This window comes from Solea solea, chromosome 15 (assembly GCF_958295425.1).
Source record: "Solea solea chromosome 15, fSolSol10.1, whole genome shotgun sequence".
Lineage (NCBI taxonomy): Eukaryota > Metazoa > Chordata > Actinopteri > Pleuronectiformes > Soleidae > Solea > Solea solea.
In genome coordinates this window covers 2,930,121-2,944,902 of record NC_081148.1, presented here as the reverse complement: position 1 = coordinate 2,944,902, position 14,782 = coordinate 2,930,121, and the positions used below count along the sequence as shown (strand labels likewise).

Sequence of the window (14,782 nt, the reverse complement as noted above, 5' to 3'; positions counted from 1 at the left end):
AAAGTTCAAATATTAACATTTTTAAATGAAAGTGACCTTCACAGGTATTGTATGTTTAGCTTTTCAGAACAAAATGGTACCTACATTAAAAAAAATGCGTCAATCTCCAAGGACCTTTGCAGTCAAAATGATTGATGATGTCAGCATGATTATTATTAGAGTTGCTGCTGCTTTTTAACACTATCATATCAAAGCATTACTGTTGTCATTTAGGGTTGCAAAGAATATTCATTCATTGTCTAACACGTTATCCTCCATGTAAGGCTCGCGGGTAGAGCTGAACGATTTTGGATAATACATAATAAATCTTATTGCGATTATTTGGACAGGAATTGTGATTGTGATATGATTTACAGAGGGAATGGTAATTATTTTTAATATATGTAGATCTTCAATAGCAATATCACAAATGTTCAGTTTACAGCTATGTATATCTATATAATGTTTGTGAATGCACAAACACACTTCGAGACACCTAATAACTTGAGAACTTTTCTCTTTTTAACATGTTTTGTTGCTTTCTGAACATGAAGTTTTTAAAAAATTGACTAGTTTCATCAAATTTCAAACAGGAGTAAAATTCTATCATAAGTTATCTGACATATATCACAACAGTATTGATATTTGACTGATTTGGGGGGGGGAATACTACAGTATATAACATTTTTAATAATATTGTATATTAACCCAGCCAACATGTCCACGTAGGTTGTTTTAAGGGTGACAATATGGGTCCCAAGAGGGTTTGTCCCTGGTTTCCATGATGGACCCACCTGTGCCCACTTTAAGCTCAAATGTACCGTTACCAAAAACAACCGATATGGGGGCCCACGAGGACATGCTGGCCGGAAAGTTAGTTTGATTTTGGGAGGTAAAACACAACGGGAATTGGCGGGACATGAACGCACCACAGACGGTGAGCTCGTAATGTCAATGTGCGTTGTCAACATATGATCACGTGACGGTGTCAGACTGTCACCTGTTCATTCATACCTGCACTGATACAGTAGAAACAACACACGCTAACCCTCGCTGACAACACCAACCAGCTCTTTTCAACATTGCAGGTCAGTCAGTCAGTTAGTTAGTTAGTTAGTTGGTTGGTTAGTTAGTTAGTTAGTTGAGTGAGTCTAACTGTGGTAACAGAGCAGCAGCAGCAGCAGTATATGTGTGGCAGTCACGGCTGACTGTCACACATATCCTCCAACACAGCAGCACAGACAAGAGGCGAAGAAGAAGAAGAAGAACAAGTCTCACCGTGTCCACCTCCATCAGGTTCAGCTGTGAGGAGGCAGAGAGGAGGCTGCCTGTGTCCGGGGACTCCGACATGTCTCAGTCTATGAGGAACCAAGAGAAGAACAGCTCCTCTACTGTTTACTGTGTGACAGGAAGCACCGTCACAAAACCTTCTTGTCCTCTTAACTGAGGAGCGCTACCGCCACCTGCTGGACTGGAGTATGCGAGATGAAAAGGCTCCTGCTGTATAATAATTCGATTAAACATAGATTCAATATTCAAAACGTAATTGTACAATCATGCAGACAATAATTCAATGCTGTTTTTCACTTAAGTAAAAAAATATCTATTTTCCTTTTTTTGGCTTACGTTTCTCTTTGTATTCAGTGTTGCAATTCACACTTACACAATGTATAAATGTGCTTACTTTAAATACATAAATACTTACATAAAAAAGAGTATGTGATGTTTTTCCATTAAATACAGCAATAATTTACAAGTTGTTCAAGTATTTATTCATTAATTTATTTATTAGATTTAGATGTTTCTTTAGGAGTTTCAGAAAATATTTAATATTTATATTTATATATAATATATTTAATTTGAATACATTTAGATTAAAGCTCATCATTGTCATGGGCATTTTGACAAAACATGAAAGGAACCATATCACAGATAAACACACACGCAGTTCAATTAAACCACATACATGCCACTATTATTACACACCTAAAGTAACTGACAGATGTTTATGTTTAAAAGGTACCAACCATCTTCTACCACTTTATCCTCCACATGAAGTTGGGGGGGCTCTATGTCTCAGCTGACATAGAGCGATAGGCGGGGTCACACCCTGGACAGTCCATCACAGGACAGACAACCCACTCTCACATTCATGGTCAATTTAGAGTGTTCAATTTACCTAATCTCCATATTATATCTTAATAGTATACCTTACCTTAACTCCAATATTATAAAAAATAACATAATAATAATATATCCTTCCTTTCCCCTCTCTCTCTCTCTCCCTCTGTGTCCTCATCTTGCAGGTTGCAGGATCCAGATCCAGTTTCCAGGCTATTATTATTATCATCATTCATATCATATCATCACCATTATTATTATGCTGTAATTAAAGTTGATATCAGTATAATTTTTATCAACAATCTCTGCTGTTACTAATATAAATGACATCATAGTTCTATAAACATGTCATCACTGACTCAGAACTGTCCTGTCTTAACTTATAACTTGATATAGTATTTCTGCCTCTGGTCTCTCTCTCTTCTGTCTCTACCTCATCTCCCTCTTGTCCTTTCTCTCCCCCACCTCTCCTCTGTTCCCCATTTTTCCTTTCACCCCAACCGTTGGAGGGAGATGCTGCACATCTGTGAGTCTGGTTCTGTCAGAGTGTTTTCTCTCCACTGATGCCTAGTGTTTGTTCATTGTGTGAACTGTTGTGTTTCTCTGCTCTCCATGATGGTGTCTGTGCACAGAGACCTGAGATCATGTACTGTATGTTGTGATTCAGTGCTTTACAAATAAAATTGAATTGATGAGAATTGAATTGAATTGAATTGAATTGATTTGAATTGAATTGAATTGATTTGAATGAAATTGACTTGACTTGAATTGAATGGAATGATTCAGTTACATCGAAAACAACTGCTTTGACTGTCACTAATTTGTGTGTTTGTGACGCATATAAAATGATGTCACAGCATTTTCGTGCAGCCGTAGTATGAAGACTCCGCCCACCTTAAGACAGTTTTATATTGGAAATCTACCCAAACCGTGTAGAGTCGAGCTGTGCCGAGCTGTGGAAAAGTGCCAATAGAGAACAAAGGTCATAAAATCACGTAGCTTTCTCCACAGTAAACTCCCTCTTCTTCAGCCAGGTAACTTCCACCCAAGTTTCCCCTCATTTATTAGAGCAGCGCCGCAGCGACTTCACTTCTGAGTGCCTTCATTTGTTCTTTAATGTATCAATATTTGCCCTGGTGTATCGATTATCATATTGCTAATTAATGTTACCAACTGGACCTTTAATACATAAGGAACATGCAGAAAATGTTCAATTTTCAATTTGTAATTTGAAAGCAGAGCTCAATTTAAAAAAAAAAGTCAGTGTTTACACATCAATAAAAAATGTCTGCATATGAGTCTGTGCAGTAACACGTGCACACGTACAAAACAACAGTGGTTTGTTTTTATATTGTATTGTAGCATTTCTTGTATTTATATGCAAGGGGTTATATAATAATATATGAATAATAAGTTCATATAATAATGTATTAAGCAGGTGAAAAAGTGGTAGGAACTAATAAGGTATTTCTAAAACGTATTTCCTGCTGGAAATAATTAAAGGAACCCCAAAATAACACACTTCTAAAATCCATCAATGGAATCAAATAACACAGACTGTTTGAAGGCTGAATTCAAATCACACAGGAATCAAAGACTGTGATGATTATTTGTTTGAGTTGTATGTCTTTGCTGTACATGCTCAACAATAAAGAGCCAATTCATCCATTCATCCATTCATCCATTCATTCATTCATTCATTCAATAAAGCAACGGAATTAACTGTTATGTTCCGAACCCTCAATGCTTTAATGTTTTTATTGTTTTGCTGAGGTTGTTTGTTGGTGTTGAGGTGTTTTCACGCTCATACGTTGATTTGTTTTAAACATACATATATTATTTTCCTGTCGGTCGGGGAAAATAAGGAAGGGGCTGAGGAAAGGAGACAAGGAGGCCAGCAGACAGTGTTGGGCCGCGGCATGCGTATTCCTTCGACTCCGTTCACCTCCATTCACACAGTAAATAAAAGCATGGAGGCTCCGACTCTCGGGATCTAACACCGAGCAGCGGGGGGTAAAGACACCGCCGCATGCGCTCTTCCTCTCGCCAAAACACACAGGACGGAAGCGGGACAGCGGTGAACGCTTCACCCGTTGGATTATTCCTCATTTTTCCGCGGAAGGGAGGATTACAGCGGGGGAAAGGAGCGGGGCAGCTCGCCGCGCCGAGCATGAAGCGGACGGCTGGAGTGGCCAGGCACAATGGCCTCGTCTCTCCGCTGGGGAACAACAACTCCGGAGCTTCGAGCATCGTCTCACCGCAGCAGCCCAGAGCCACCAGCATCCCCGCCTGTGCGGACAGCGGCGGCGGCGGCGGTTGCGGAGGTGCCGTGGACGGCCTGCTGGATTTCTCCAAAGGCCCCAGCGTCAAAATCGAACTGGTGTGCAAATGGATTGACCGAAGTTCTGCCTCTGCGAGACAGAGGCTGGGGCGGACGGCGACGTCAGTCTGCGACCAAACTTTCAGCTCCATGCACGAGCTGGTGGACCACGTCACCACCGAGCATGTAGCGGCGGGGCTCGAGACCCTCAGTCACGTCTGCATGTGGGACGAGTGTCTGCGCGGCGGGAAGGCGTTCAAAGCCAAATACAAACTCATCAACCACATCCGCGTGCACACCGGGGAAAAGCCCTTCTCGTGCTCGTTCCCCAACTGCGGCAAGATGTTCGCCCGCTCCGAGAACCTCAAGATCCACACGCGCACACACACTGGTACGGATTCATCCTCCCTCCTGCATTATGGACACACACACACACACACACACACACACACACAACCAAACAGTGTGTATATCTGTGACATCCTCGTGACAGCCACGAAGGACAACACACACACACACACACACACACACACGATGGTGCGGCTACTGTTCTCGTGACACTGCGTTATCCCTAACCTTTACCATTACCAGTTTATGCTTAACCTTACCTAACCTAAGTCGTAGCTCTAAACTTAACCAGTTCCTCAGAAATCAGGTTCCGTCTCACTAGGACCAGGTTTTTAGTCTCCATGAGGACTACTGGTCCTGACAAGGTCAGTGTTTGTGACAGAAAAACATCCTAAAGAGGCAACGAACACACACACACACACACACACACACACTGACTGTTCCCTGTCTGCCAGGAATCCCCTCCATGTTTACGTAGGCTCCGTTCAGTACCTTTTCCCCCCACTCTTCCTAGCCTGCTCCCTTGCTTCCTAGAGAGGAGTCACGGCTGTTAACTGCAGCTCAGGAGTCATGTAAGGTGACAGGAAGCTGCAGAGCAGAGCAGCTGGATTATGAGGGAGAAGATGAGAACACAGTGACACAGAAATGATGCTGTTCAAACGTTCTTTCCATATTCAAATGATAAAAATAAAGGTTTATTATTTTATTATTTATAACTTATGTAAAAATGGGCCACAGCATGAGCTGGATTTTGCTATTTAAACAGTGTGGTGATTTATATTGCAGTAGTCACACTGGAATGATATGCTAATTTAATTCTAGACTTGTTTGAAATTGGCAAAGACTCTTGTAGAGATTTCCACATGAATATCCAGGGATTTTTCTGCAGGGAGTGAGAGAAGAGTCTGTGTAGCACAACCAAGACACACAACGTTACCATAGTAGCTATAAAATAATGTCTTTTAAAGAATAAATACTGCATGTTTTACAAGAACATTACAATTCCTGAAAGATTTTGCCAATTGTATTGGTTGTCACGTAGTCTTCCTTGATAGTAACACGTTCATTCCTGCAGAATATAAAAACCAAATGTTCCAGGACAGGTGTGTGACCCACACACAAAACAATATATGTGTGTACTTCAAATATGTTTGTAGTGTTAGTATCAACCCAGATTACCTTAGATAATTATTAGTTTATCTGGGAAATGATCATTTTGTTTTAAAACAATCAAAATAAAGGTGAATATATATCCATACTTATAATAAAGGCCCACGTTCTATAATTCAGTGTTTCCCAAACTTTCTCAGACTATCGTGACCCAAATCACAATATAAATCCTGACAAGAGCAAATCTGTTTGTCATTTACTGCCATTTCAATAATAATAATAATAATAACGCTTTTGAATTGGATAATGGATTAAAATAATTTCCAACATGAATTGAAACTTGCATGTTATTTTAAACATATACACATACAGTTCAAATGGTTAAAGGTTTGAGACTAATAATGCAAATTTGTTTTGGCACCACCAAAAAAATGCTTTGACCCATCTGTGGATCCAAACCCAGAGTTTGGGAACCACTGCAAACACTGAAGCGTTTGTAAGATGTTTCAGACAAACAGCTTCTGTGTTGCTCCGTCACAATAATGTACTTGTGGAGTATAACATGTTGTTTCTCATGCAGTAGCGTAACATCATGGTGATAGGTCCCGGTGCAAATATTACTTTGTGCCCCCCACCCTAACACAAGTGCACGCTCATGCACACACACACACACACACACACACATCCACTCGAGAGAACTGCTATTGTCACCATGTAGGCTAACGTCATAGGTGACTGGCCACACTCTTGCCTGCAGACCAGCCTTTGAGCACCACGGACAGCGGCCGAAGCTCCATATCAATTTGCTGTTTCAGACTCAAAGCAGGCTCTGAATGCAAGGAGTTGGTGGGGGAAACTTGAGGATGAATCCCCGCTGTAGTGCATGGCAATTCTGGACAGCTGTTTTTTTCCCTCTTCCTTTATTGGCCCTGACGGCGTCGTTATGTTAATATAATATTAAAGGCTCACTCTGTGGTAATGAATGATTGTACACTTCTGTTCTTCAGTAAAAAGTTAGGAGCTGTTGCATTTTCATTGCCTTCGATTGAGCCCTTTATGGCCGTTTGCCACTATGGTCCCGGCTCGCCTCACCTCCGCACGGTTTATCTTTCATCTCCACTACAAAAAAAGTACCTACTCAACGTGGGCGGAGTCATCGCTGTACAGCTGCGTGAAACACACACACACACACACGAGTGACTAGTGACTTGTTATTTTCTGTGTAACTGAAATACAGTGGCAGGGTGTGTGATCACGGTCAGCAGTGCTGTCGCTAAATACACCAGAATCCTCTGTTAAATACTGAGATCTTAGATTTTCCCTGGTGATTGTTGGAGATAAACCCACGTCTTCAGGATTGATAAGTCTTTTTAAACGATCTACAGTTCGACTTGATTGTTGCGTCAGACGTCTCTTCCTGTGACGACACTCTGACCAATCAGTGGCCGAGGCGAGCCACTGATTGGCCCTTTTTCACTGTGTTTGTACAGTAGCCCAGAATGGACAAATCAAACACTGGTTTTTCGTGTTTTTGAGGATTAGTTTTATGAAATCTTTGTCAGCTTGAGTCTACAATATTTTAAGAATGCGTTGCCACTGCTTCTTTCTGTGAAAGTGCTGCGAGAAAGTGAAACAAACTCAACTCACTCTCCTGCACCAAAAGCCATTGAGAAAACCAGTGATTTTACATCATGGCACACAAGAGTTGACTGCTAAATTTGCACTTGCTGTTTGAAAGCCTGTTTTGATTTACCTCACTGAAACTTAGTAGTAGTATTAGTCGCAGTAAATTTAGCAAAGAAAGCAGCAGTAGACCAGCAGACTAAAATCGCTGATTTTCTCTATGGAGTTTGGTTAGGAGAAGTGAAGAGTGATTAACAGACAAGTTTGCAGACAGAAACGTCTGTGTAAAAGCAGGCTAAAGTCATCTTTATGCATCATTGAATTAAGCAGGAGTAGCCTCTGTTTTACCTTGTGTCTCTGCTGTCAGTAGACCATTCAACCATGCTTTAAAAAACATGTGCTACCACGAAACAATGTAGGATTTCAATCTTCAAACAATGTCTCCAAGATTTAACATAAACTATAGCTACTATAACAATTTTTTCCAGGTTTAGTTTTCGTTCCTAATCTATTGAAAAATAAAACAATGTATCACATTAGTGAGACTACTGCACCTTCTAATGTGTCTGAAGACACATTAGAAGATCTGCCTCAGAGTTCACTCAATATGTTGACTGTGTTGAAAAGATTCACGTTACCTTGACATATCTTTTAGGGCAGAAAGAACACGTGTATGTATGTAAATGAGACTGAGTGGTGGAGGTGACTTGGTTAGTGCAGCACATTTTAAAACTACAGACTTGCTTTACAGACTCATTACGTCACTACTGCTTATGACTAAACGTTAGGGTGAGATGGAGGCAGAGGATCTGCTGTGGCGACCCCTAAAGGGAGAAGTCAGATATGGACGTAGACTTATAGACCAATAGTTACAGGCCTGTTCATTGAGATAAGGCCTATGTCAAGGTAACGTGATTTTTTAAATGTTTTTAAATGAGTATCATGTTTGTGTTGCAGGTGAGAAGCCATTCCAGTGTGAGTTTTGTGAGCGACGCTTTGCTAACAGCAGCGATCGGAAGAAGCACTCACAGGTGCACACAGCCTCCAAGCCCTATGACTGCAAGGCCCTCGGCTGCACCAAGTCCTACACCCACCCCAGCTCCCTGCGCAAGCACATGAAGGTTCACATCAAGTCGTCACCTACCTCTGACCTCCAGGACCCTTTTGACTCCACCCCTCATCAACTCCAGCAACCTCATCAGGCTCTCCTCGAGCCCCTGAACCTTAAAATGAATCGCCACTCTCCATCACTCGCCAACAACCATGCAGAATTTCCACTTCTGACTAATCATGGACTGGGTATCAGCTCAGCCGGTGAAGTGGACCATAAGCTGCTGCTGCGAAGTTCATCCCCAATGGCAATGCCGCTGGATCTGTCTCTGTCAGGCTGGAAGAGTCAGCTGACCCAGAAGCAGCAGAGCAGCAGGACGCCGCGGAGGAGCCAACGCTCAGTCAACCCAGCATTACCTCAGCTGTCTAACATTAAAGAGTGGTATGTCTGTACCAGGACTACAGCACCACACTTTCCTCTACTTCACCCAGACCACATCAAATCAGAACCTAGCGACGATGACGAGTACGTCACGTAGGATGGAGGGACTTAGGAAAAGGAGATTAAGAACTGACCTCATGCACCGTCAGACCCACGCTTGGTCAGATGATGCTCTGTGGAATCATCGTTGCTGTAATTTTCTAGAACCAGCAGTGGTATGGTTCAGCATCAGTGGCCCTTCTTAGGTGGAGAAGGCTTTTATACTCTGTCTTAGATACAGAACTCCACTCAGAGATTGTCACCATCTGCGGACCAAAAGCAACGGCTATGAGATTGTAGGTATGAGCAACTGGACTTGCTTGAGTTTTGCTGAAGACGTTTCACCTCTGAAAAAGGTGAAAACACTTCAACATCACTGAAGCGAGTCCGGTTACTTATATGGACAGCCTTGAAGACGTACAGTTCTGATCTGGATGACTGAGAACCTTCACAGTGGAAGAGGACTTCCATCACTAATCAGTGTTAGCTAGCTAACCTGAACTAACAAAGGGGATGATTTTGTTGAAATGGACCAGAGAATGTTGGTGACTGTTGTGCTTGATGTTACCTGAATATGAAGAGGGTGTGTGTACATGATGATCTCTCTGCAGAAACAGATTATTAATCCGTTCCTCAAACACCTCGTCCCAGATGAAACAATGTCAAGGGCTAAATTGACACTGATGGAAAGTGTTAAAGTGTTAAAGTGTTAACCTGAGCTCACAGTATTTTGTACACATGGTGACACAGCGCTCGTGTGTGTGTGTGTGTGCCTGCTAAGGTCTCAGTATTCTTTAAGTAAACTTTGCTTTGTTTGAGAATTTGAGAAAATGGCAAATATTTTTGGAAAGCAGCAGAATCTGTGGCAAGAGGATGAGTAAGTTTGTTTGAAGCAGACTGAGGCCTTTTCAAAGCGCTCTCCGAGGTATATTTCAGGTTTTTTAAACCATGGTTATTGGAGGTACTGACACACAGACCCCATTCAGAATCAGCATTACCAGTGTTAAGTATGACTGTTCACATCTGGCATTAAAGAGGACATATTATACTCACATATTAAGGTTTTTAATTTTACAAATGTTTCAATTTACCTTCAGCCAATGTGGTAAATGCCTGCTCAGAGCTTTTCTTTTCCCCTCCTGAAAGCCTCTGCTCTGCTGTGATCGATCAACTGCTTCCAGCATCTTTTGGTACTTAACTAGGGAATTTCAACCTCCATAGCATTTGAAGCAATGTGCAGCCACTCAGTGTTGGGTGTCTTGCTCAGGGGTACCCCAGCCTTTGTAACCTTGCAGGGATTGGAACTGGCAACCCTCCTGTTAGAAGCCCAGTTCTCTTTCCTCTTGGCCATGGGCTACCTGTAAGAATCCCATGGCCATTGACCTTAAACCAGGCATGTCCAAAGTCGCTTTGAAACCAGAGTCTCAGGTTTCGCGACCCAGTCGTGACAGACAGATACTTGCATTAACCTCCTATTTTGTTATTATGATATCTGACTCCAAATGTTCATTTGTTTACACCTGCGTGGCATAGATTTGGTAACATTTAAAAAGGAAAATAAAATTATGCTAAAACAGTGCATTTGTATGTAACTTTTACTGTAAAAAAAGAAAAGAAAAAAAGTTCTGAAGGGACCATTGGCCCCTGGGAATCTTCCACTATCAAATTCAGATTCAGATCATCTGCTAAAAACAACAGTGAGGCACACACCAGACTTATCTTATCCAGCAGGACAGTAAGAGCAGTGATGTAGCTGGACCCACATCGTCTCCTTTAGCTGACCAGCAGCGGCGCTTTGTCTTGGGTCTCTGGGGGCCCTCAGCAAAGAGGGATTTTTGGGGGGCCTTCTTTGAATCCCCCCCCACGAATACTGACCTCTGCTTTAAACATGTTTTATTCATTTATTTACAAATATCAACACTTTATACACAACAAGCATTATTAACAACAATACCACACAGACGGCACATGGTTAGAATAAAAAAAGAAAATCGAGCACAGACTCATGACTAAGATAACAAACTAGTGGGGGCCCCCTTCACGTTGTGTTGTTCTGAGCAGTTTACAGACGACCTGGTGTAACTGCTGTGTGCCAGTATCAGTTGACCGCTGCGGCCCCTCCCGACACGTTTCCCATGAAATTGGCTAGTTTCCCTACGAACGTTGCCATGGCTCTGTTCAGGGTTAAAACAGTAGCTGACGTTGGTAGTGCAGACGTAAACTACATCAACAATTAACTCCTTCACATGATTTTTTGATCTTTTAATTGAACAAAAAACATAAGACACTAGATGAAAGAAAAATATAGAAAAACCATAATATGTCCTCTTTAAGTTTGCCTGTTATTACTATTTATTATGTGCGCCTCCATGTCTCAAGCTGGTTCTAGGCTCAGGGGGCGACTGCAGTGGGTCCTGACCCTGTCTCAGTACCTCACAGAGCCACACTTCACAAAAAACCTGAACTATCTCTTTTACACCGTAAGCCATAGTGCTCTATTTGGATTTATCGCTGATGCTTTTTTTGGTTTGGCAGTTCACATCATTTCTTAGATTTGGCTAGCATCTAATAATGGTCACATCAAGTCATGTCACATGCAGCACGCTATTGTATGGAAGCAAACAACAGGGGGTGGAGTTAGTGTGTACAGTTTTATGTTTAAGTTATTGAGCAGCGGAAGTCACCGAATTTATGAGCAACTAATAATGAGGAGAAAGAGCCAAATTGTAAATTAGGGCTCATTGGAAGCATTTCTGTACAGAGGTGGGTGTGGATGCGTCACAGGCATCCAACCTGTATCCATTTTGGACTACATATGAAGAAGCTACGTGCATAACACCAGACTGAAGTGACTCTTATTTCATTTCTTTTTTCCATCGCTGTGACTGGGATCTGATTTTGTTTCATGGCTGTGTGGACACAGAAATTCCATTTTCAATTCCAGTTTCGTATCAGATTTGTGTCACTTCACCATGTGTTCCCAGATCAGATATGAAGTATAGCTAATATGTGGCCATGCAACATGAGTGGGAACAGTCATGGCATGTGGCCTTTTTTGAGAACTGTGCACTTTTTCAAACAAATATTTGGTGACGCACTTTTCCTTCAAAGATGTTCCCCCTGCCCTCACAGACCCACGAACATGACATTATTAATTATAACTCCTAACTATTAGTGACGTGAGGTTGCACCTCCATGGCGACGGCCGTCTTTGATGCTCCCTCCACCACCTCACTAGGGTGGAGTTAACAGCCAAGCTAACAGGTGAATTTATTGGTCTATGGTGTGGCACCTGAAATACTTCCAAATTCCTCTTCACTCTTCAGCTGCGTTGGTGTTATTTTCCACTCAGTTTTCACAGCAAAGCAACGTGCATAAGCTCACTTCTTAATTTTACTGATGGGCCAAGAAGGCATTCAAAGTGTCTAAGACCAAGATGCACTCAGAGCTCCGTCTGCTGGACCCTGCAGTAATAACTTCAGACAGTCTGTTGTGCTTCTAGGCCATATAGCCAAACTCAAATGGGTTTTTAAAGTTTAAATCTGAATTTTCCCCTCCAAATTCCTATGTTAATATTGGATAAAAAGTGACAGCCCTTGCGTGCATATGCATGTGTGTTCACATGAAAGTCAGTTGTAAGGCACACACTAGTTAAAACCGTCAAGTCTCATCTGTACTGAATCAGTGTTGAAGATAATTTGAAATCTGAATTTGAAATGTGATATGAGCAGCCAGAGAGTTCACACTGACACACGTGTAGAAACATCTCAAAATACCTGGATTTGAGAAAATGGGATTTCATGTGGTTTTTTTGCTGTCCACAGTTCCAGACATTCAATGTGGAGAAAAACCTGGATATGCATAAAGATAGTAGACTCTTTTTTCTGGCACACTAAAAAAGCCCTAATAAACTTTTGGTAATTACTTGTTAACATGTTTTATTACCTCAACTCAGTCTAACAGCATCAGACAGTGAAGCAGCTTGTTAAAGACTTTGGGACTGATCCTCCTTGTACTCATCAAGTGTCCGCTGTACCTCCTCAACTCTATGAACCTTTCACTAAGTTCTCAATGTTTACACTCCATTTTAAGTTTATGATCACCAAGGTTTCCAAAATGGCCATGTATGCTTGGTAAACACATATCCTTTTAATATGAAATGTGTATTCAATGATGCACAAACCATCCAGTATTTTTGATCCAATGGTGCAACAACCATAAAAAATAACATCTCGGATTGGAATATCAACTCAGTGTAAGTGTCCTGTATCGTCAATGGCTCAAGAAAGTGCAATGTGCTGTGTAAGATTGTTGTAGCTCGGAAAACTTTGTCATTTTTGTTTGAAGAGAAAACTGTCAATGGTTAATAATGATTTATGAACATCACTCATCCATGAGTAGGTCATTTCAAGCTGGATTTGAACACGGGAAATCAGTAACCGATGCAATTTAAAGAAAGTGAGCACACCTGAAGTGTCACTAATAAGCTGTATTTGCACAGGAAAACTGGGTACGCAACTACTTTGAACGCAGTAGGTAAAGGTTGGCGCCACAAGCAGCTCTATAAACTGTGATGGGTGTCTTTGAATGGTTGTTTGGGGAATAATATGACTCTTCATATGTGTTTTCTCTTCTAAATAATTTTCTCTGAAGAGGCGATTGCATTGGACCTTTATGAATAATTAAAAAGTAAATCAATTTGGAGTGGAAAATGTTCAGAGTTGTATTGAAGGTTTGATTCTCCAGAGCAATAATCTCTAGATACTAAGACAACCCAGCATCACACGCCTAGGTGTCCTGAAGCTTGTGTTACTGACATGGTTGTCACGGCGATACAGTGGACCGCACAGTCACAACCAGGGGGTGATCATTTCCATACACATGTGATGGTCTGTCTGTCCCTGTATTACCATGTATTTAAGTGGCAACTTGTTCATGCCTCTCGCCCATTGTGAGTTGGGACAGATTCCAATTCTCTGTGATCCTGTACACAGTATGTCGGTCGGTATAGATAGTGGATATGGAAGGATGGATGGATGTAGCCTGCACATGCAAACAGAGCTAAATAAAGTCCATTGCATTTGACCTGTACTGTAAGTGTTGTTTTTGTAGATGCTCCATTTTAAATCACATTAGCATTCAAGTATTAAACTAAGGCATGGGAAAATGCCTTATGATGATATTAATTCAAGATTCAAGATTCAAGATTTCTTTATTGTCAAACCAACACACATTAGACAGGAGGTCAGAACGAAATTCCAGTCTCTCCAGAACCCGGTCAGCTCAGCAATAAAGAAAGAAAGAAGAAAAGAAGAACCAACAGTTTAACTTAACAAAATATAAATTAAAAAAAGATTAAAACTTTAAAACCTCTGGAGGTAAGGTGCTGTGCAAAAAATTGGTGCAAAGGTGGTGTACAGTACTGGGGGCATGTGCAAAGTACAGTCCGTGGGGGTGGGGGCAGCAAGGCTCTGGGGGCAACAGAGAGTTCAGGAGTCTGACAGCTCCAGGGTAGAAGCTGTTCCTCAGTCTCGTTGTCCTGTTCTTGATGCTCCGTAGCCTCCTGCCTGAGGGGAGGGGGGTGAACCGTGTGTGCTGGGTGGGTGGGATCTCTCATGATGCAGGTGGCCCTTTTCCTGCATCTGGAGGTGAAGATGTCCGTGATGGTGGGGAGGCTGCTGCCCACAGTTCTCTGTGCAGCTTTCACCACTCTGCAGAGCCTTCTTCTCTGCTGCAGAGCAGCTGCCGTG

General features: G+C 41.9%; 2 protein-coding genes across 3 annotated transcripts in view; one reads left to right on the top strand and one right to left on the bottom strand.

The window, feature by feature from the left end:
* The window catches only part of vps8 (VPS8 subunit of CORVET complex), a 69,642-nt gene extending 68,245 nt beyond the window's left edge, over window positions 1–1,397 (bottom strand). For both annotated transcript variants that reach the window (XM_058651552.1, XM_058651553.1), the window contains exon 1: window positions 1,258–1,397. In XM_058651552.1, the coding sequence (XP_058507535.1) occupies window positions 1,258–1,329 (72 nt within the window). In that variant the 5' untranslated portion in view covers window positions 1,330–1,397. The remainder of the gene's footprint in view (window positions 1–1,257) is intronic.
* A 2,430-nt stretch (window positions 1,398–3,827) lies between these two features.
* zic2b (zic family member 2 (odd-paired homolog, Drosophila) b) lies at window positions 3,828–10,585 on the top strand. Its single transcript, XM_058651995.1, has 2 exons — window positions 3,828–4,811; window positions 8,459–10,585. Exons 1-2 carry the CDS (start codon window positions 4,130–4,132, stop codon window positions 9,088–9,090), a joined length of 1,314 nt encoding a protein of 437 aa, XP_058507978.1. The 5' UTR covers window positions 3,828–4,129; the 3' UTR covers window positions 9,091–10,585.
* Window positions 10,586–14,782: the final 4,197 nt, after the last annotated feature.